This window comes from Zonotrichia albicollis, chromosome 6 (genome assembly GCF_047830755.1).
Source record: "Zonotrichia albicollis isolate bZonAlb1 chromosome 6, bZonAlb1.hap1, whole genome shotgun sequence".
Classification (NCBI taxonomy): Eukaryota; Metazoa; Chordata; class Aves; order Passeriformes; family Passerellidae; genus Zonotrichia; species Zonotrichia albicollis.
Window position 1 is genome coordinate 31,908,880 of NC_133824.1, and position 21,779 is coordinate 31,930,658.

The window sequence follows — 21,779 nt, forward strand, 5'->3', positions numbered from 1 at the left end:
CGGAGCATCGGCTCCCAAAGAGCCTCCTCCCGCTGAGCCGTCAGCAGCCGCCTCACCAGGCCCGGTCGGGGGGTTCGCCCTGGCTGAGCGCAGCCGCAGGGGGATACGAGACAGGGTGTGAGGATGGAGCGGGGTGAGTTTGCTTTTCCCTCCTTTCAAGCTCTTGGCCCGAATGATGGGAAGCTGGGGAGCATTGCCCTCGCTGCGTGCGCTGTCGTCCCCGTGGAATCGGAGTCTCGTCTCCTGGGCATTCGGTTCCACCCGCCCTGAACTGCCTGTCTCCATCCCCGCATGCCTGTCCCGTGCTTCGCCTGCGACACTGGCAGTCCTGCCGCGCCGGCCGGCTGTGCTTGTCCCGTGCTGCCGGCTGGGATCCCAGCTTCTCATGCGTCTGTCCCAGAGCCAGCTGGGCTCCTTGTGCCTCCCTTAGCCACTCTGTTGGCCCCGTGGCGATTTGGACCGTGTAAGCGAAGTATCTCGAAGCGAAGCCTGGTACCTCTACTATCTGGAGGTCTTTGAAAACACTGAATAACTGAGGTCTGAAGGAACCACTGGAGATTGCCTGGTTCACACTGCTGTCTTAAAGTAGGGTCGAGTTTGATCAAGCTGTTGATGTTGAGTTTTGAGTGTTGCCAGGGTGTAGAGAACACAACTTACATGGACACCCACTCCTGTGCTTCAGCTACTCAGGAATTTTTTTCCTCTAATAACAGTTAAGTTTCCATTGTTGCAGCCTGTGCCTGGTCTCTTTCAGTTGTCACTGTGCACGTCTGGCCTGCATCTGACCCAATCTTCTCTGTACTTTCCCATCAGGTTGCTGGACGTAGTAATAATGTTCCCCCTCAAACCTGTCTGCAGGCCAAACTCCCCCCCTTATCTCATATTCTCCTTGTACTTGATAATTCTTACCCCCAGCCGTGTTGGTGGCCCTGTGACAAACTTTCTACATCTCACGGGTATTTTTGGTATATGGGAGCAGTTGAAGCAGGATGCAGTGCCACCAGAGTGGTATCACACGTGCTGAATGGAGGGGAAAGGCTCCAATTTCAACCTCCACATCCAAGCCAGACCTGGGAGTGGATGGCTTGCAAGGTCACTCCACCACAGAGCGGTGTTCTCTGCTCTGGTTTCAGAGCTGTCAGCAATGGCTGCCTTGAGCTCCTGGCAGTCTCTGGCCTGTTCCAAATACTGTGTCGCATCTCTCTCTGAGTCCCAGGGCTTCAGGCTGCTGTTACTGCAATGTAAATCAGAGCCAAGGGGAAGTTCTCCACATGTGAACAACCTTTGGCAGTGTGGACACATGGGGAGAGGCAAAGTGGAATGGCAGGAGGAGCTGAAGGAGGCCAGTAGGCCTGCCAAGACTGGAAGTGGCCACGGGGTCGTTTAGTGCATTCTTGCCCTTCTGCTGCTGATGGAGGGACCCAGTTCCCCCTGGCTCAGGGTGATGAATGCAGCACCCAGAGCTGGAGGGTAGGGAGGAGAGATTCCCATGGACCTCTGAGACTGAAGGGGCTCCCACACACACCAGTGGGAGGTAAACTTGATGGGAAGTCATGCAGGATAATTGGCTGCACACCACTGAATTCATGCCCACCTGAGCGTTGGAGCAGAGGATGGCATGAAGTTTCTTCTCCTCCTCTGAGGGGATTAAGAGGGAAGGTTGTGCTACGCTTCCTTTTGTCAATAAGTACAGCCAGCCCCTACCCACCAAATGCTTTCCAACAGTGAGGAAATTTGTACCCCCTTCTATTCTGAGCTTTACCCAGAGCCATATGTGGCTGGGAAACAGGTCTAGAGGAAGCTTAGGTAATTGGGAGGAATTTGCTCACTGGCATGAGTGGAGAGCCCTGGCTTCAAGGAGAGAATTTTCCTGAGATGGACACCCTGTGCTGGACTCTGCCAGGGTAGCAACACTGGGAGACATGGCCAAGGGAGGCAAGGATCTGCAAAATGGCAAAAGAGCCTGTCCTGCCTCCAGGGCACGTGAGCCCTCAGGGGGTTTGAAGCAACAGAAAGGTGAGCCCCCAAGCTCTGGCCTCCGGTGGTATGGTACATTAGTCCCATGTTTTGCAAGCAGGCTTATTTCTGTACCTTGTAATTGCCTTACAGGAGGGTGGAGTAATTGGCTCTAAAGCTGACAGAGACAAGTGCACAATACATGCATCCGGCCCGTGGATGGGTAATTCTTTTAATTGGGCTGATAAAGAGATTGGGGCTGATCAGATAAGAGGTGGTTAGGATTAAATTGCCTTTCTAGGTGCCCTGTTTCTGGTGCTATGAGTGAACTGCAGTTTACCCTTTCCAGGGAGGAATTGGGGAAGGAGTGTAAGTGCTGGGGATGATGCCTGTTTCTTGCTCATCCCTGTGCCAGTGAAGTGGGATGCCAGTGAAATGGATCTCCCCTGTAGGCTTCAGAGCTTCTGTAACAAATCCCACTTCAAAGGAACTATGTGTAATGGCTGGTGCGATAGCATAAGCAGGGCTGTAGCCACCAGTGGGGCAGCTGGCAGATGGTAGTCCAGCAGAGCACGAGACCAGGTTTTTGGCTGTGACCCTTTGGCAGATCTTGTGCTGGAGCCTACAGGTGAGCCTGGGGGTGCCTGCCACTGCCCCAGGAAAGGTTTGTGGGTGGCACAGCCTGTGGGTAAACGGCACTCAAGAAACTGAGCCGAGCACCCGCCTACATCTTTCTGGGACGTCACTTGTCACTTCTTTCTTGCAGCTTGATGCTTACACCAATGTGAAAGCTGAGAATGATGTACCAGCAGCCCAGCCTTCTCCATCCCTGCTATGTGGGGGTGCCCTTGAAGCTGCTGTTTGTTCCCTGGTGCAGGTGCAGTAGAGAGGCTGTGCAGTGGGGTATGCCCCAGGTGCCCTGCAGGAAGAACAGATGGTAGTGAGGAGCCTGAAGTTTGTGCTCTGCAGGCTGGCAGGCTGAGAGCGGTGTTTCCCTTGGGACAAGGTTTTTCACAAAGCACCTTGCTGCCAGCTAGCTGTTGAGCAATCATCTTCCTACTTCTCCTCCATGCATGCAGATTTTGTATGCCTCAAGCTCTGAAACCCTCCAGCCTCTGCTCAGAGGTGATGGCTGGGTAGCTTTGGCTGGGCCTGGGCCAGTGTCACTTGTGGGAATCCCCAGCTGTCCCCTGCAGTGACACTTGGGCTTGTTTGCAGGGCAGATGGGATGTGCCGAGAGAGTTGTTTCCGCTGCTGAGTTTGCTCTGTGATCTCTGCTCAGGGACTTTTTTTTCTCAGTGGGGGAAAAATAAAGCACTGGGTACACTGAGCAGCCATGGCTGTTGGCAGCCAATGCAGCCTTGCAGCAGAGCCAGGCTGGGACAGCTGCCAGCTCACAGTGGGGCTGAGAGATAGGTCAGGGAAGGATCAGCATAGGGGGTCTGACTGCTTGCAGAGGCTGAGGTCCTCCGTGGTGTGGACCTGCCACTTGCCTTGTATCTCCAGTCTCAAGCACCCACTGGCAGCTCCCCGAGATCATAGCAGGGACTGCTACACTGACATGTAGTGTCAAGAAGGTGTCAAGACCTTTAATTATAGCATCATAGAACCGTTTAAGTTGGAAGGGACTTTAAAGATCATCCAGTTCCAACCCCCCCACTATGGGCAGGGACACCTTCCACTAATCTTCTTAGGGGCTGGAGCATCCTTTCCAGGAAACACTGTAATCTCCTCGGGGGGCTGAAAGGAGGGAGGATGAGGGACTGCTTCCCTCCTTTGAACGAAAACAATAGGAAGAGAGTCAGGCCCTGGGATTGGAGCCGGGTCTTTGCAAGGATATAGTGTTGACAGGGGAGAGGCAGAGCTGTGGGTGGTATGATCAGGGGGAGTTCGAGAGCTCTTTGATTGTGTGAGTTCTTCTGGGCACTAAGGAGGTGCTGGTAAAGGGAGGCCAGCCCTCTGCAAGGAGGGCGATGCTCCAACAAAGCAACCTGAGCTCTGGCAGGTGATGGGAGACACAGTGTAGGATTTCCTTCACTCATCATGATGCAGTGCCTGGGGAGCAGACAATCTCCCCAGAGACTGGGCAAAGCCTCTAAATTTAATTTGCAGGTCTGCTCTTAGGTGAGCTCTATTTTCTTTTCCCCAGATGACTCTGTGAGCTGAAGCTCCTGAGTTATCTCTTAGCCATGCATTCGCTTGTTTGCTGGTTCTTTTAAACCAGTGCTGACTTTGAGATGCTGAGTTCAAGAGTAGAGGAAGGACTGCAGGCTCCTTGACCCTTGGGCCCACAAACAATCTGTTTTTGGAAGAGATGGAGTACTGGCAGGAGTGAATGGCTTCTGCTGGAGAATTTTGGAGGAAGAGACTCTGGTGCAGATCTGGCTTGGCAACTCAGGCTGGACATGGAAATAGGGGAAACCTGTCCTGCTGGTTCTTGAGTTGGCACCAGACTCTGGGGATAATAAGTGGCTCTGTCTTTGCAATTCTGAGTTCAAGAGCTTTCTCTATGACAGCTCTCCAGTAATACAAAAGTATACTCTGTGCTTCTGTTGCAACCTGCAGATCCAGCAGCAGCTGCAGTCTGTGTTTGGGAGCTGGGAGGCTTTCTTCTTCTCCCCATCAGGATGCCGGGTGGAGGGTGAAGCTCTGCCAAGGCAAGCAGTGAGGCTGCGCTGGCCAGGCCCCAGCCCAGCAGGGATGGAGTCTTGTTCACACCAGACGTATGTGTTAGACCCAGTGCTGCTCTCCTCCTGCCTGCAATTTAGGGGTTGACGCCTTAGGGTGCTAATTCTGTACTTAACTGTGAGCTCTGCCCCCAGGGGAAGCTCTTCCTCATTGCGCCAGGATGAGGAGCTGAGAGGATCTCTTCCCACTCCATGCTGTCCCAGACAGTAGGAGTTAATGGGCCTCCTGTCTCAGCCCTGCCTGCTGGGCAGGTTGTGCTGTCCGGGTTAGGCTGTCAGTTCCAGTTTCTATCTGTGACCATTGCTCCCATGCCTGGAAATAGCCTGGTTGAGCTTTGCCCAGCTGACGGCTGTCAGCCCTTCCCAGTGGTTCAGGGAACCACTGGGGAAATGAGCTAAGCATCCCCCATCTGAGAGAAGCCCTGCCCAGCTTCTGTCTCTGGGGGGCTGCAGGATGCTGCTCAAGCTGTGTGTGCAGGGTGGCAGGTACATGGCATTGGTGGGAAAGTCCCACTCTGGGGGCAGAAGGAGGTCTGGCTGGAGGTAGTCCCATCCTTGGGCTGCTGCCCTGTCCTCTATGTGCCCCGTGTTAGTGGGAGATTCCTTTGGTGTGTCTCATGGGCTGTTGCTGGCTCCCTGACATTATTGCAAGATGCCAGCTTGTGGCAGGCTCTAGTCCCAGCCACACATGGCGACACCCATCCAGGATGTGAAAATCCCACCCAGAACCAATGAGCAAGAGCTTAGTGTTTGCCTTTTTCCCAGCTCCACTTAGCCAGTCTTCCTTTCCCTGCTTCCCAGCAGCATCTCATCTCTTTGCAGGGCTGGAGCAGCCCTGGCTCCAGCACATGCTATGGCTTCGAAGGAAGTCATGTGTCCCAGCTGGCTGGCCCAGGAATTCAGGGCAACTAACATAGAGCCTTCTAGAAGGTTTTCCCCTCGTTTTGGTGCAGCTTGGCTTCCACAGGAAACGTGTGTGCCAAACAGCCTGTCCCTCGCTTGCCATTGTCAGCCCAGGTGTGGATCCAGCGCCGGAGAGCAGGAGGACTCCTTGCTGCCTGCTCCCCACTGGCTGGGGAGGGCCCCACCTCCACTCTAGGGCAGGACTCCCCAACGGGATGAGGATAGAGAATCGCGGGGTAGAAGTACTTGCAGGCTTGCAGCCTCCTCCTGAGCTCCCAGCCTGTGTAGCCATCCAAGAGAGGGAGCAGGGAGCAATGCAGATGGCCATGTGCCACCCCTCTGTGTGAAAGTTCCCACTTGGTCTGATTATCTGTACATTGTCCTGCCTCGCTACCCTGGCTCTGGCCAGGAGCCTTGCAGATCCAGGGCTAAGCCTCTTACTGCCCAAGCTCGAGGTCACCACAGAAGAGGACGTCGCGTGGGGCACTCTGGCAGCTAGCACATGGCAGCTGCCACTGCTGAGGTGTGGCAGGAGGTGGGGTGGGTGTTCTCTGCAGAGATTTTGCTCCAGTGTAAGGCTGGCAGTTGGCAGGATGATGAAGGTACAGGGCTGCTGTCCTGTGAGAGCTGCCAGGATGCATGGAAGGAGGTATCCTGCTCCCCAGTTCAGCTCCTGGCAGGGTTGCAGGTCGGGATGGGGCCAGGAGATTCTGCAGCAGAGGCTGAGGATTCCCCACCTGGGCTCAAACAATGTTACCCACCCACAAGTTTTCTTGTTTGAATGAGTGAGGAAGCAGATGTGGTAGAGGTGAGTGTCAGAGGGATCCCAAGAATGACACTTCCCATCTGCACTGGGTCACCAAAAGCTTTGCTACCCAGCCCCTGGCTGGTGGTAGTCAGGGCTCCCAAGGATTGGTGCCCGTGCACGAGGGCCGGAGAGTTGGGAACAGGTGAACTGCTCTGCCCTGCCCAAACTATGCTTCTCTGTGCAAGGCATGGAGAGTGCCTTCATGATTTATTTTAAGTTCAAATCCATGCATGGACCCAGCAGTCAAGGTGAAAGAAGGCAGCCAGGAACCAGGCCAGCACAGGGAAGGATGAAGGGAAGCAGGGCTCTCTTTCTGTGCCAGCCTGGTGCTGGTCCCTGAGTTATGTGCTCTCTTGCAGCTGCCTGGGGTTTAGGTGGGCAGTTGGCAGGGTCTGAACTGGGCTGGGTTAGCATCCCACATGCAGGAGTGTGGTGCTTCATGTTTGCTGACTGGCTCTTTAGGGAAAAATGGTGTTGCTGACTCCAGCTTCATGGGCATGTTGCCTGCATTGACCTCCATGGCGGACAGCATGGGTGGTGGCACAGGTGCCATTGGAGCCCTTGGGATCTGCACGTGCCAAGGCAAGGGGAGAGCAAGTGGTGGAGAGATGGCACTGGGGCGGGGGAGGATAGTGCTGTGTGCTGAGCAGCCAGGTGTGTTCATGGCTTGCTGACCACTCTCTTTGTGTCCCTAGACTCCACCTGCCCCACAAAGGTGTCTTCCCTTGTCTCCAGGGCAGCCAGCCCAGCCGATGGGGATCCAGGAGGATAAAGCACCGGCCAGCGGTGTATAAGTATGTGGTATTTTTATTGGCTTGCACAGGCTGCGCAGTCCCAGCAGCTGCTGCAACATTTCTTTTGAAAAGCTCTCCTCCCTCCCACCCACATCTCACCCCACTTCACCCTCTTGTGTCAGTACTAACCAAGGCCACTGAAAGCTGGGCTGCTTGCCTTATGCCTGTGTCACTGTCTTTGTTCTAGAGGGCAGTTTGCTACTGGACTTTGATCGACTAACATGGCAGCTTCTGTTTTGCTGGAGTTTGGATTGAAGGTCAGTTGAGCTCTTCCTCCTCTATGTCCTAGCCAGTGTGGGCATGAGCATCTAGACCCAGTGCATGCTGAATGCTTGGAAGACCTAAGGTGACAGCACTGAGGGTGGTTTAGCCAAATGACTAAATTAAATAATAATAAATAATAAAATTTAGCTGAAACAGTCTGAAGTTCATTAAGGCTATGACTGCCAGAAACGGTGGAAAAACAGGGCCTGGGAGACAATCACCATGGCTGGGATGTAGCTGCTGTGTGGGAGCCGGTTCCTAGGTTAGCCATGGTGTTGAGACTAGCCATTACCTCCCTCACAAGTGCTCCTGAGGAGATGTGGAGGTAGGGACAAGTCCTGGGTTCCATTCCTGGGAATGGAAGGCTCCCTATGCCTTGGTCTTTGTAGAGCAGCACATCAGCCTGGTCAGGATTTGGCTACACATGTGTGAGTGCCACAGTGGAAGACCCTTGCTGCTCCTCCTGGCTTCTGCTACACGGTTTCTCTGCATGGCATCCTTGGCTTTACTGAATTTGCCACTCAGTCTCTTGTTTGTCTGATGTTGTAGACACAAAAATCTTGTCCCAGGGCTGCTTGGGAGTCCTGTGGTTGGAGGTGTTGGGAGCAAGAGGCCGTGTGGCCAGTTAGTGCTCTTCAGAGAGGAGGCGAATGGGTTTGAGAGAGGTCCGGACAGCCGTGGGTTGAACACCAGAGGGCACGGTCGCTCTTCAGAGCTCTGGTGCTCTACTGTGCAACTCCAGCCCTTTCCCTGCAGCTGACTTCAGCTGGGTGTTGTGACATGTCCCTTCTGCAGGGTTGCTGGCCTTGACTCATCGCTCCTGGTTTTGCTTCCCTCCCTTCTGCAAGAAAGGGATTGGCAAAGCATCTGCATAGAGCTTTTTTTATGCTTCTGTGGCTGAAGTGGCTGGTGAGCTTGATGGTTTAAACTGGTCAGCTGCTGCCATGGGCTGGCTGATGCTCAGAGGCAAGCGTCCAGGCAAGGCAGCTGTCAGCCAACTCCCCACTGCACAGGCTTGCGTGTCCTGGTACCACAAGAGCCTCATAATGGCAGCCACCCAACTTCTGCACCTGGAGTCTGGGTCACTCCTCCCACACAGCAAGTCTCTGGAGCACCCAGTGTCTCTGTGGGCATGAGAGGAGGAGCCGAGAAACTCAGGAAGCAGAGCAAGGCAGCCCTGTGTTACTGGTATGTGCTAAAGTGCTGGTCTGTTCCAGGAAGGGGGACAGTGGGCTGCTCTCTGCATGGGTATTGCTTCTTCCCCTCTCTGAAGGATGATGGGAGAAAAAAGCCCATCAGTGATTCTGGCAGATGTGGGGATGTTAAGATGAAAGAAGAAAAGGAAGCATATAAGACCAGATATGCTGAGGGCATTTAGAACAAAAAGGGTGGAGGAGAAAAAACCCCAACTTTTCCTCATGCCCTCCCATTTGTTGCAGTGGGACGAGCTGACATTCAGCAAAGCCAATAGTAGATTTAACATTGTTAAAAGGAGTTACTTCAATTTTGATGTGAGGTGTGGGAGAAAAAGACTTAGTCACTTGCTGCCATGAGGTGAAAAAGTGAAACCAAAGGTTAGACATGATATCACTACCAGGGGGACAGTTAACAAATGCCACTTGTGTGGCATGTCAGCATGTGCTTTGCTTAGTCACAGGGTCATGATGAAGGCTTGGGAGGTGTCTTTCCTGTCTCAGGCTTTGTGGTGTAGAGTGATCTCTGGGGACTGGGTTTCTCAGGGATGCTGAGCAGTTCTCCCCCTTGCAGACAACTGCAGGGGCTGCCACTTGTGATGTGGTTTCAGGTGCGTGGGACCAGGGTCTCCTCACATGGAAAGTCTTGCTCAGGGCTGCGTGGGCCTGGGGAGCCTCTTGGCCTGGGGCAGTGGTTTCTGCTTGAACACAGCAGACTGAAACCTGTGACAGCAGCATTGGGAGCTGCTGGTCTCCATCACAACCCATTCAGCTGTCTGCATGTTAACAGGCTGAGGGCTTACGAAGTCACGGGAGTAGGAGGAGAATGGCAGCAAGGTTTGCATGACTGAACTTGAGGAGAGGGCTCTTAGGCTTCCTGCTCCTGCTGCCTCCAAGGACTTGAAGAATTAATGCCCTGATCTCTTGGTGGTCACATTTACTTGAAAGGGATTTTGGGGCCACCTGGAATCCACTGTGGTCACCCTTCCATGGTGTTTCCATGGGAAAAAATGGCTGTTTCCATTTGTCAGTCTAGGTCCTGCCAGCCCAGAAAGGAGATAGGATTGTGGTGACTGTGAGGAGCAGCAAGTGGTATCATCAGGAGTCTCTGCTATGCATAGACCACAGGGGACAGGAAGAGCAGGGTGGGCATGGGGCAGTTGGAGACAAGCTGGAAGCTTGAACCCTCCCTGGAAGTGTTCAAGGCCAGGTTGGATGGACTCTGACAAACCTGGTCAAGTGGGAGGTGTTCCTGACTATGATATTGGGGGTGCAATGAGATGCCCTTTAAAGTCTCTTCCAATCCAAATCATTCTGTAATTCTGTGCTAAGCTTCCTTGGCTGGAGGTGGGACCGCACATACCTCTTATCAGGCTACTTTGCTCTGAATAATTAACTACTTGCAGCACAGCACATTTTTAATTTTCTCTTTGATAAAACATCCTGCCAGTCCCAATAAGTGAGTCTTAACAATGATGGACTGGGGCCTGTTCCTGAAGCCCCTTCTGCACCTGGCTGCTGCCCTGGGGCTGTGACGGTGTTGGGACCTGCTTGACCGCTAGAGGCAGCTGGCTCTTTCCAGCAGTGGGAAGGGAATTCTGAAGGATGTGTAGATACCCTTTGTAGGGAAGGAGGCAGAACTTTCCATCCTTCATCAGCTAACAGTTTTGAGGGCAGAGAGAACTGACCAAGGTGAACACCTCCTGCCTGCCCTGGGTATCTCCAGCTCCCTTTCCTCTCTGGTGGTGTGAGGGCTGAATGAAATCCTCAGCAGCTTTGGCAATGGACGGGTTCGCTCATGTGTCCTCCCCACCCCTCTCTCTCACTGATTCACAAGGGCCACTTGCTCATTCTTCCATGATGGATGATGACGACAGCAATGGTGGTAGCTCAGCCTTTAGGCCTGGCTACCCTCTATGAGCAGCTTTCAAGACACCCATGGGGGAAGGCAGCTGGCTGCCTTTGCCACACTGGCTGCAGCCTCTGTGACATTTTGTTATGATTGTGTTACTGTAGTCCCGCTCCAGGCCCCAAGGAGCACTGGGCACCGTCCAAACACACACACATTCCTACACACAGAGGAGAAGAGCTGTCTAATTTTAGCCATGACATGTAGGCGAGGGGAAGGGGCAGGCAGGAGGGGGCAGGGTGTGAGAGACAAAATCTCAGCTGCAGTCACCCACACTGACTCACTCACTAAGGCCTGTGTGTGGCTATTGGCTCTCGTTGCCCGGGTAAATGACTGAAAAAACAATAGCTGGTGACGGCATCGTAGAGTGAGTTGGCCTTTGGCATGACCTTCCCTTCGTCTTTGCAAAGACCAAGGAGGAAACGGGTTTTGTGACCCCAAAAGGGAGATGGGTTGTGTTTGGCTGGGAGCAGATCCCTAGAGGCAGCTGGGGAATCCGGATAGTGGTGAAGCATGACGGGGAAGTCCCCAGCCTGGCTATGAGAGGTCCCATGGAGGGTTTTCACGATGAGGGAAGACACAAAGCTCCTGAGACATCTGTGGAGCCTGTGTGAACCAAAGACTAACTCAGAAGCAAGTTACCTCCTGTGCATGTAGACAGGCACTCTGTGGCAGGCGGCTTGACTCTCATCAGCCATGCAAACCCCTTTATCCAAGTTCCAAGGAGGCAGGAGAGAATCGCCACCTTGGCGCGCTCTCCCCGTGTCCTCCTGCTGCCGCTGCCAGGGAAGCTGCGCCATCCCCGAGCTGCAGTTGAGTGTTTGGAGAGCAGCTGGCGCCGTGGGGACCCCTCTCTTTCCGGGCCCGCTGTGGTGCATGCGCCTGCGGCTGGGGGCGAGCCGGCCTCAGGGCTGCTCGGAGAGGAAGTGCAGTTGGCTATTTTAACGAGAGCAGCGCAGGGAGGAGCGGAGGGAGAAGCCAAGCACTCTCTCCAAACTAGGACTTAGTAGGGGAGGGCTGGCCCGCTGCTGCGGTGCGGCCACTGCCGCCCACTCGGCACCTGCAGGACCCCTGCGCCTCTCCGGATCAGGTCACGGGGGCTTTTTCCCTCTACCTCCCCTTTCCTTTTCCCGCTTGTCCCTCTCCCTCACGCTTGCTGCTTTTGTTTGTGCTGGGTGGGGGATGGGAGGGGACCTGGGGGGAGAGACAGCCCTTGGTTTGTAGCTATGGCATTTAGTTCTAGACCACTGTGAAGGGCAGGGGGAGCAGACCCCAGAGTCATCCCCAAGACCCTCAACTTTGCTTCTGTCGAGCACTGTTTGCTGCTAGAGCCTGGAGCAAAGCTGATCGATCCACTGCATTCCCCAGGGCTCAGGCAAGGGGTCTGCAAAACACAGGCACCATGGCACTCAGTGGTGCCTGGCTGCTGTTTCTGTAGGGTTGCCCTGCCAGTGGTGTATTTCCAGCTGCCCGTTCTGCTGCTTTCGTCCTGCCAGTCCATGTGGCATGGGGGTGGCAGCAGGAAATCTGCAGGTAGCAGAGTACAGGGAGCTAGCCTGTGCCTTGCCAGGACCCTCAGTCCTCAGTCGCTTTGCTTTGGAATAGTTTAGGAAAGCAGGACAGATTTTTGGACTCCTGGCATATCCTGTGGTGCTGGTGGCACTGTGATTCCCTTCTTATGCCAGGAGCAGTGGAATGCCCTTCCTGATCCCTGCTGTGGGCTGGAGGGAGGCATGTGAGTCCCATCTTTCTGATCAGTGATCAGTGCATGTTGCGGAGTGCCTGAGGTTTTCTTGACTTTGCTTTGGGAGGTGCAGAGACTCACTAGCCCTGGGAATCACTGCCTGTGTTCTGTATCTGCCACACTGCAGCTTTGTTGTCACACGAGGTTCATTGCCTCCTCCCTAGGGCTGCTGCCCTGGGCAGACACTGTGTACTGCCCTGCCTGGGGCAGCATTGTGGCCAGTAGGAATTTCTGTGCCAGGATTTTGTCATTGTGTGCTGGGGAAAAACTCTGGGGCTGCTCTGGGAGTTTGGATCCAACAGCTGGGCTGTGGGACTGGCCACCCTTTAAATAGTGCATCCCTCCTTGTGAGGAGCAGAGCTGAGTGTACTGAGTGAGGGGAATCTGCAAAAGAAACCATGGTCTGAGTACTTAAACCTCCAGGACACCCTGGCTGAGGCCCCTGCTGCCTGGCTTCATGTGTGTCAGTCTGGAAAGCAGGCTCAGAGAGAGAGAGAGAAGAAACTCTCCAACTCCTTCCCAGCCTGCATCGCTGGTCCTGCTGATGGGACCAAAATAGAAACTGTGTGGCCAGCCTCTCCCCCGACCCCTGCTCAGCCTCAGCCCCAGCACCATGGGTGATGTCCATGAGTCCAGGGCTCACCCTCTGCGTTTCAGCCCTGGTTAATTCATGGCTCAAGGCTGTCAGTCTTGCTGTTCAGCTCCTCAGCCAAATGCAGCAACAGATTGTTTACATCAGTGCTGTCAGGTTTCTTGATTGCCAGGAGGCAGATTATTTACTGTACTGGCATATAAACTTCATAACATTATGATGGTGGAAAGTTGTCAAGGGATATAAATGCCCAGAGTCAGCCCAGGAGGCTCCAAGGAGATGGTTTTGGTTTAAATTAAGATAAAACACTGTCTTGCATGGATTTTGGGAAGGAAATCACATTGTTGTAATGGGAACATTACTCTGAATATTAGGGCTGGCAAACTCTTCACTTTATGAAGTCTCTGTGGAGGATCTGAGCTACTCTGGCAGATGTGCTTTAAAACAGATCTCATGTTTACCCTGAGAAGGTGGTGCAAAAGGAGATGGCACCATTGCATCATACAGAGCTTGGGGTGAAGTGGGATGGAGCTGCCATGAGAAGGGTGTTGGGAAAATGCTAGGAACTGTATTAGTCTCAGTCCCTTCTGCTCTCAGCCCCCGTTCTTCTCAGAAAACCAAATGTGAGCATTGTGGAGGGCCAGGCATGAAGGTGGGATGGTTTTTGCCTTGCTTTGCTTGAGGCATGGCTAGGCAGTGTCCTTTCACCTGGCTCTGCCTACTATGACAAACTGTCAGACTGTGGTGTTTCATTCTTTGCCCTTCTACAATCGTCCCCCAAGGCAGCTGCCGGTCCTTGGTGTTGCATCTGTCACCCTGACTTGCTCATTTGAAGAAAGCATCTTAGAAGTTGTATCTCCTCCCTGTGGTGTTCCCAGCTCCTGACTGGCTGTGAGTTGTGCTCGTGCTCAGCCAGGTACAAGATGAATACAGAGTCTACACTGATATAGCTGCCTGTCCCTTGTGAAGCAGTGCTGTCCTGGGACCTCCAGGTTGGCCACCCAGAGTGCCCAGTGACACTGACAGTCTTCTGAGCAAGTTGGCAAACATGATTAGGTATTGCTGTCATGCCCATGCTCAGTAGCCCTGACAGGGACCTCAGGGACCACAGGGCTGGGAGGAGGTCCTTTGCAGCTGCATGCATCTGACCACCAGCTGGTTTCTAAGCACTTACCTTGCTTTCTTACTAGCAGAGAGGTCTGAATTTATCTTGATCAGGCCCAGGACTCACTGAAAGATGAGATGTGTTGCCCTCTGAGTACCCTGCTAGGATCAGAAACTGGCTTCTGCAGCTTGGAGGGGCAACCTTGCAGTTGCAGCAGTAATCCCCTCCTCTGCAGAGTGACAGTGCAACTGAGGATGTCCTTGTCCTTGTTCTGGGAATACCATGCTCCTGCAGCTCAGAAGCCTGGAAGTGGCCCATATAGGTGGTGGCACTTGTTGCAGTAGGTCAAGTGTATGAATCCTGAAACAGATGAGCATAGCCCATAGCTCACCTCTCATGGTGCTTTGAAAGGCTCATGGCTTGGATGGAGCCTCTGCATCCCTGTGCTGGGGGGAGCCCCATCTCCTTGCTTATACTGGACCCAATATGGGGAAGCTCCTGACTCAGTTTTATTTGTATGATGGTAGGAGAGATGACAGCTGGAATGGAAATTCTGAGTAGAAACAAAGTGCACAGTATGGGAACTTGCTGATTACTGCACACCTCACTGCAGCTAAAGCCTGAGGGCTGCACCACATCTTGACCAGCATTTTCCCTTCCCCATCTGGCACAGGGGCACCTTCCTCAGCAGACCTCATCTGTGCAGGTTGCTCTTGTAAGGTCAGAGAAGCCTGGCTGGGGAGCCCCAGGGAGGGGAGAGGTCGGTGATGATGTGTGGGAAGCAGGACTGGAGAGCGGGGACAGGATCTCAGCAGGGGTGGTGTAAGGACAGTAGTGTACATGGGAAGATTGAATATCAGAGCACTGAAAGGGCATTGCGGGTTGTGCAAGCTTGCGATGGAAACAGAGGCTGAAGGCAACCAGTGGTGTGCCAGCGGGGTGGGAATGAGCAGCAGCTCTCTGGATGGGCTCCTGGGCCCCTCAGTCCCTCCAGTGCCCTGGCAGGGAGGAGGCAGGGAGGAAGCCCAGGAGATCTTGCTGTCACACAGGAGTGCCTATTAATAACACACTTTCCTTGTGGCTGATCTGTATGAGTCAAGTGTCTTTGCCAGGAGAAGACAGATTGTAAACTGAAGTGGGCTCCTGCTCACACTCTGCCAGCTCCAGTGCCACAGCAGCTCCCCAGCACCCACAGCTAGCCAGGATGCAGGAATCCAGCCAGCTGCCATCAGGACAGGTGCTCGTCATGGAACAGGGCGAAGCTCTCAGACTTGTTTCCCTGGTAGTCCCGTGGATGGAAAAAATGCTTTCCAGTTGACTAATTGGAGGTTTGCTGAAAGGTCAGAAGGAGCTGATGGTATTATTATGTCCAGACTTCTCTGTGGCTCAAGGCTTGTGCATTTATCAGCAACAACCTGCAGTATGGTTCTCTTGCCTCCTTTGGTGCCAGATTTGTCACTGTATGAAGGTAACATGAGATCTCTCTTGCTTCTGGGCACTGACAGGAATGGACCCGGCTGCTGGAGTCACAAAGGGAATAATAATGCAGAGGAAGGGCCAAGAGGGTGTGTGGCACAGGATCCCTCTGCCTACCACAGAGAGCCTGTTAAGTATGGTACATGGGAGTTTGCTCTAGGTTAGTGAAACAAAGCAGAATAGTGGAGCTGAATATCCAGATTCTCTTCGTGATGTGGGCAAAGATTATGTCATGGGGAACACTGCATGTTTAGGCCTAAGGGTCAGCCTGTCTGGTTTTGGAATCACCATCACCAAATGAGAGCTAGCTGCTGGATATCTGGAGAGATGTCTCCATAACAGCTGATTCACAAGCTCTTCGTCCACTGCAGTTACAAGATGCACGTTTTTCCTCTTGGATCCCTGCTGTTCTTTCCAAGGGTGTTTAGATCTTGATGGGACATGTTCCTGCTTCAGCAGCATCTCTGTACTGAGGCCAGGCAGGGTGTGTAGGATGCTTTGAGGAGTCTGGTAGTAAAAAACACCCCACCTTTCAAGAGCTCTGATTGCAGATCATGAGCAGACCAGAGTTGCTATCTCCTTCCTTATTCACAGAAGGAGATTGAAAAGACAGTGTGTATCTGCTCATAAGTAGAGCTGGTATCTCAGAACATGCAGCAGTACTTCCTTACTTTGCACCCTACAAATGCCAGGCTGCCTCAATCCAGCCTCCTTATCTAACTGAGCTGAGTAATGTGCTCTACAAAGCAGCCACAGTTGCTGGCTCCTCTCCATTTTTTCTCCATGACAAACAATGGAGATGCCAGAAATATGCTGGTGTTAAGTCTGGGCCTTCCAAGGCTTAGCTGTTTTCGGGCTCCTCTCTGCCTATTGCATGGTTCCCCAGCTGCTCTGCATGCAGCTCTGCTAATGCATATCAACCATGGGCAGCCCCGGCAGTTTGTCCATCTGCTCCACCAGCAGCAGCTCTCACACCTGCAATCCACCATTTGGAGCTCAGGTTGGAGGTGAGATGCAAGAGGTGGGGATATGTTCACCCAGCATATCTGAGCTGCCACATGCTGCTCTCATGGGCTGTCAGATGGCAATCTTGTAATAACCTTCACCACTGGTGGTCAGAGCTTGATTCCACGTGCCATTTACAGACAGCCCTGAAGATAAAAAGGTCCGCAGTCAGCTAGTGCTCAAACATAAATGTCAAACCAAGGTTGTTGTAGCAGATTTCCTCACGAGACTGGTGCAAAAAGGAAGGAAGCTGTGTTAAGAGATCTTCCTGCCCACAGCAGCAACACAGTAAGCAGTGGAGCAGCTTTGTGCTGGTGGAATATCTGGGGTAGGAGGGAACAGCCATTCAGCTCATTTGAGGTGCCTTTGGTCAGTATGTCTCCCCCAGGAGCTAAAGCAGACCAAAAAAAGGTCTGTTGCAATTGTGCCACATCCTGTATTCTTGCTTGTATTTTTAATGTGTTTTATTTGTTCCGAAAGGTTTTAATACCTGTTGGTGAAGATGCTCATTGGCAGCCATCTGAACATGATCCAGCATGTGCCAAGTGGCCATGAAGGCTAACAGTATCCTGGCCCGTGTCAGTAAGTGTGGCCAACAGGACTGGAAAGTGACTGTTTCTCTGTACTCAACATTGGTGAGGCCACACTTTGAGTGTTGTGTCCAGTTTTGGGCCCTCCTCCTGCCACTGAGGTGCTGGAGCACATCCAGAGGATGTACAGCTGGTGAAGGGTCTATGGAACAAGTCTTAGGAGAAATGGCTGAGGAAGCAGGAGTCTCATGGGAGACCTTATTGAGCTCTATAACTACCTGAGAGGAGATTGTAGCAAGGTGTGGGGTCAGTCTTTTCTCCCAGGTAACAAGTGATAGAACAAGAGGAAATGGCCTCCAAATGTACAGGGAAAGTTCAGATTCTCTGATTCTATGCTGTTTACTGTGCATCGTCTTGCAGATAATATGGAGAGGGTACATAAATGGAGCACTGCAGTGTGGGGAACAGACTGGAAGCAGAGTCATCAGCAAAATGCTGCAGCCCTCTGTGAAGCTGCATGGGCCTTGGGTGGATTGAACCTTCTGGTGACCAAGTACCTGCCTGCATTGCTTGCAGTGGTAGGACTTGAGAAATACTTCTGAGGAGGTGACACTTTGGCTTTGCTTTCAGTTCAGCCAGGCTTTAGCTGCCCTGATGCTGCTCTCTGGAGCCCATTGCCTTCCTTCCTTCCTTCCTGCCTGCCTCCTTCCCTCCCTTCCTCACTCATCCCTCCTTCCCCTACATTACTGAGTATAGGCATGGTGATAAGCCTATGGAAACTGAAGAGCTGGCTTCCTTGTCTGCAAGGGTGGAGGAGACCAAACCAAGCCTTGTCTTTTCCAAGAATACAAACTCACCTTTGTATTCATCTATTAAAAGAGGTACAGCCCAATGTGCTGTTTGTGCTACAAGCACTATCAAAAACTCCGTTTTGTCCAGAAGACAAAACCTGTGTCCCATCTTACATGCATTTCCCAAATAAACAGAGAAGAAGCTTCTGATAAATGCACCTATTTTTGTGGGCCTTAGGTCATTGGAAGTTTGGGCCAGAGTGATGTCCTGAAGGTTCTCTGATATTACTGATCCATAAGAATGTAAAAGGGCATGGTTAGAGAGGAAGATAGAAGAAGGGGAGGAGATGTCAGTCTGCGTGGTGAGCAGCATGCCCATGCTCTCATGGTGGGTAGAGGAGATGCCTTGCACAGTATGGAAATCCTTGAGAGTGGTGGTGATGATGGCTTTTGTGTGCTTGCAGGCTACTATGACTGAGTCCCCTGCCTTGGGAGCAATTGAGAGAAGTTTGCTTCCACCAAACTGTGGGTTTTGGTGGGTTTTTTAAAGCTGGCCTTGAATAAATCCTCTAGCAGCTGAAGAGAGGTGGCAGCTGGAGGGTGGGAAATGAAGCACTGTCTCTGGAGGAGGGGAGCACTGGAGCTAGCCAGACTCAGCTCCTTCCACTCAGGCCTTTGTGTGCTGAGCTACTGCCACTGAAAGTGTTGCAGTGCCTTCCACCCCTGACTTTTAACAGACTGCTGCAATGTCCAGGCAGACCATCGAACTTTGAGAACTGGGCAGGGAAAGCATGAGCTTTCCATAAAGCTCATTCTCCCATGAGAAGGAAGTTCTGCTTAGGACAGATGGGATGATCTTCCTAACTCTTCTCTGCCCTGCTCCAGCCTCTCCCAGCTTCCAGCTCTCCCAGACCTCTTCTACCAAATTCTCCTGCCGTGGTTTTACTGGCCTGGTCGATTTTCCTCTGTAGGACTCACAACGGCTTTACTTCAATTTGCTACAAATTTGGTGGGACTGATACCTAAGTAGAGTGGTTCCTGTGTGGAAACCAGGTGGATCAGCATCAGGAGAATGGTAGGGGTAATGGAGGTGCCAGGGCTGATTGGCACCTCGGAGTGCACAGGCGTTCTGCTTAGTGGAGTGCAGGGAATGCAGAGGGTCCTGGCCAGGCGGTGACACCTTCCCTGCCATTGCAACCCTCTGGGCTGAGCTGTGAGACTCGTGGAGCAGTAAAGCTATGGGGAGCAACACTACCACACGCCTCTGGTAGCATTGCCATGTCTCCCACTCCCTGCTTCAGCCCTCTATCCCTTGCTTCCCACTGTCCCCTTGCCCTGACAGCCACAGCATGGCCTGGGACTCATGGGGGAGCTTACTTAATCCCTGGTCTCTGTGTTAACAGCCACCATCCGGATGCAATGGAAAGCTTTTTCAGGCGGCACTTTGGGCGGAAGGGGCTGCGGCGCAGCAGCGTGGTGGCTGTCCCCACGGGCAAGGCCAGGCGGCGCTCCCAGGTGGGGCTGCCCTCCGCCTCGCTGGCCCAGTGCCGCCGCGGCTCAGGCACCGCAGCGGCATCCCTCTCCTGCCTGGGGCTGGTCCGGCGTCCCGGCACGCGTCGCCGCTCCAGCACCACGCCGCCCTGCCTCAGCCCCAGGTTTGCCGTGCAGAAGAAGCGCGGAGGCCAGGCACAAGCCATTGATGCCCAGCTGCTGGGTCCCACTGTCCTCCTGGCCAGCCTCCTTCCCACGGGGGAGGAGGAGGACGGGGCTCACTGCACTGACAGCTCCACATCTGAGTCTCCAGAGGACGGTGGTGCAGCAGCAGGAGCTGAGCAGGGCCAGCACGAGCATAGCGCTGAGGAGACGTGGTTGGCCATGCTGCCCCAGCTGCGGCCGCTGCAGGCAGGGCTGCTGTCGCGGGGCCCCCGCTGCCTGCGGCGCGCCTCCTCCCACCGCCTGCCCACCGAGGCCCTGCACGGCCGGGCTGCCTACGGCCTGCCAGGCCGCTACCGCCGCCTCAGCCAGCGCCGGCGCTCCAGTGATGCCCCTCAGCCTGGGCCGCTCCCCTCTGGCCACCCCCGGCGGCTGGCCCAGCGCTGTGCAGGAGTGGCTGGAACCAAGTGCCCCTCTGCCACCCTCGTCAAGGGTTTGGGACCGGAGCCCACTGGCCACACCACCCCGGACGGCTGGAGCCCCCGGCTGCTGTATGTATGGTGGCAGCATGTAAGCAGGCAATGCCTTGGGGAGGGGACAGGGAGAGTGTACACCCAGGTTTGGTGGGGAAGGAGGGAAGAGACTCAGCGTCATTGGCCCTGCCTGCCATTGGTGTCTTGCAGTGCTGCTGGTGTACCTTGATGATCTTCCACCTGGAGATTGTGGGTGTCCTCTCCTGCCAGGCTGGGACCAAGGGAATGTGGTAGGCCTGGTCACTGGCTGGAGATGCACACTTTCTCCTGTTGGCTGGATTTCCTGCTCCTTTCCTCCACCCTAGCACATCTGGGAGAAGCTCACTAGTCCCAAAGAAACAGTTCCTTTTATTCTGGGCAGTTGTACTGGTCCATGGAAACACCCCAGGCTCTGAGAGATGCAGGGAGACTGTTGGACTGGTGCTGTAGATTGTCCCTGCAAAGGCAGTCCCACCACTGCAGCTCCATGGACACTCCCAGGGTGTTTTACAATGGAGCTCTTATTCCTGAGGGCCTTAACCCAGCAGGCCCATGCTGTGCCTTTTGTTGGGTACAGGCTGTCTGGCTGAGCTGTCAGCAACGTGGCCAGTACTTCTTCATCCCACAGGACTATCTCACAGAAACAGGTACTTCTCAGCCACCTGGGATGGAAATTCACCTCATTTCCAGCCACTTGGTCCTGAGAAGCCTTTTCTGCTGCAGCCTCACGTGTCATCTTAGAAGCAAGTTGTGCTTTGCATATATATTTAATAGCCAGCCCTCCTTTGTCTTCCAGGAAAGCTATTGCTAAATCCAGTCTCCAACACATGGTGGCCCAGCCAAACCCAGCACTAGCCATGAGGAGCGACTCGGAGAGGCAGATACGCAGCACTGTGGATTGGAGCGTAAGTTGTACAGTGTTTTGCTGGGCATTGCATGGAATGGGCTCTTGGCCAAGAAGCAGCAGGCTCTTCCCAGGGTTGAGGCTTCCCAGGTGACTGACTTTGACACATTTATGGCCTCTCCCATTGCCACCAGCTGGTGCCAGCATCTGTGCTTCTGGCAGCACTACTTGATGCTGCAAAAGAGAGGCTGTGGAGGCACAGGTGGTTCCTGGAGGGATGGCATAACTACTCCTCTCCCAGCTTTTCTGCTTCTGACAGCCAAGATCTGTTGGCTGGGGCCAAGCAACAGGAGTAAGCCCCTGCTCCTTAACAGCCAATGCCCCACAGGTTTTAAGCTGCCCGTTCAGATTGTAGAACAGAAGCTGCTTCAGGAGTGTCCCCTGCACTGAATTTGCCCTGATGCCTCCTCTCAGGCTGATTAAAGCAGCTCTCCTGTGCAGGACACTGCAAATGGTTTGTAGGTCTTGGAGTTGGTTTCCTGGGGGCCTCTTGTTTACAACAGGTGGGACATGGCAGCAGCTTTCTGAGGCTTCCTCTCTCCAGATGTCCCTGGCTGTTGCATGCATCTTGTCTCCTGGCCTCCACCTCCCAGCATTGTCCAGTATCTTGTCCCTTGCACAAAGTATTATAGGGGCTCAATTGCCTCTCTGGGGGTTCTCTCAGAGGTTGTGTTGTTTTGTGTGTTTCAGGAGGCTGCGGTCTATGGGGAGCACATCTGGTTTGAGACCAATGTCTCTGGTGACTTTTGCTACGTTGGGGAACAGAACTGCATGGCAAAGCTTCTGGTGAGTCACCTGGGGCCACAAACGCGGCTGTGCTGTCACCGTATGGGGAGACCGCAGAGGCCGCGCTGCTGCTGCTGCTGGGGGCCATGCAGGGATCTGGGGAGCTGCCAAGGCAGGGACTGTGTCCCTTCTGCCTCTGCATACCAGAGGGCCTAGTCCCCAGTTTC

The 21,779-nt window shown here is 53.7% G+C and overlaps 1 protein-coding gene across 10 annotated transcripts in view; it reads left to right on the top strand.

The window, feature by feature from the left end:
• DGKZ (diacylglycerol kinase zeta) overlaps positions 1-21,779 on the top strand; it is a 60,887-nt gene that overhangs the window by 14,961 nt on the left and 24,147 nt on the right. For 4 of the 10 annotated variants that reach the window (XM_005480044.4, XM_014266613.3, XM_014266605.3 and 1 more), the window contains exons 2-3: positions 20,719-20,827; positions 21,517-21,612. In XM_005480044.4, the coding sequence (XP_005480101.1) occupies positions 20,719-20,827; positions 21,517-21,612 (205 nt within the window). Of the gene's footprint in view, position 1; positions 134-7,049; positions 7,149-11,715; positions 19,962-20,718; positions 20,828-21,516; positions 21,613-21,779 lie in introns of those variants that run through there. The other 6 variants (XM_074543052.1, XM_074543051.1, XM_026794463.2 and 3 more) reach the window with 4 other exon arrangements.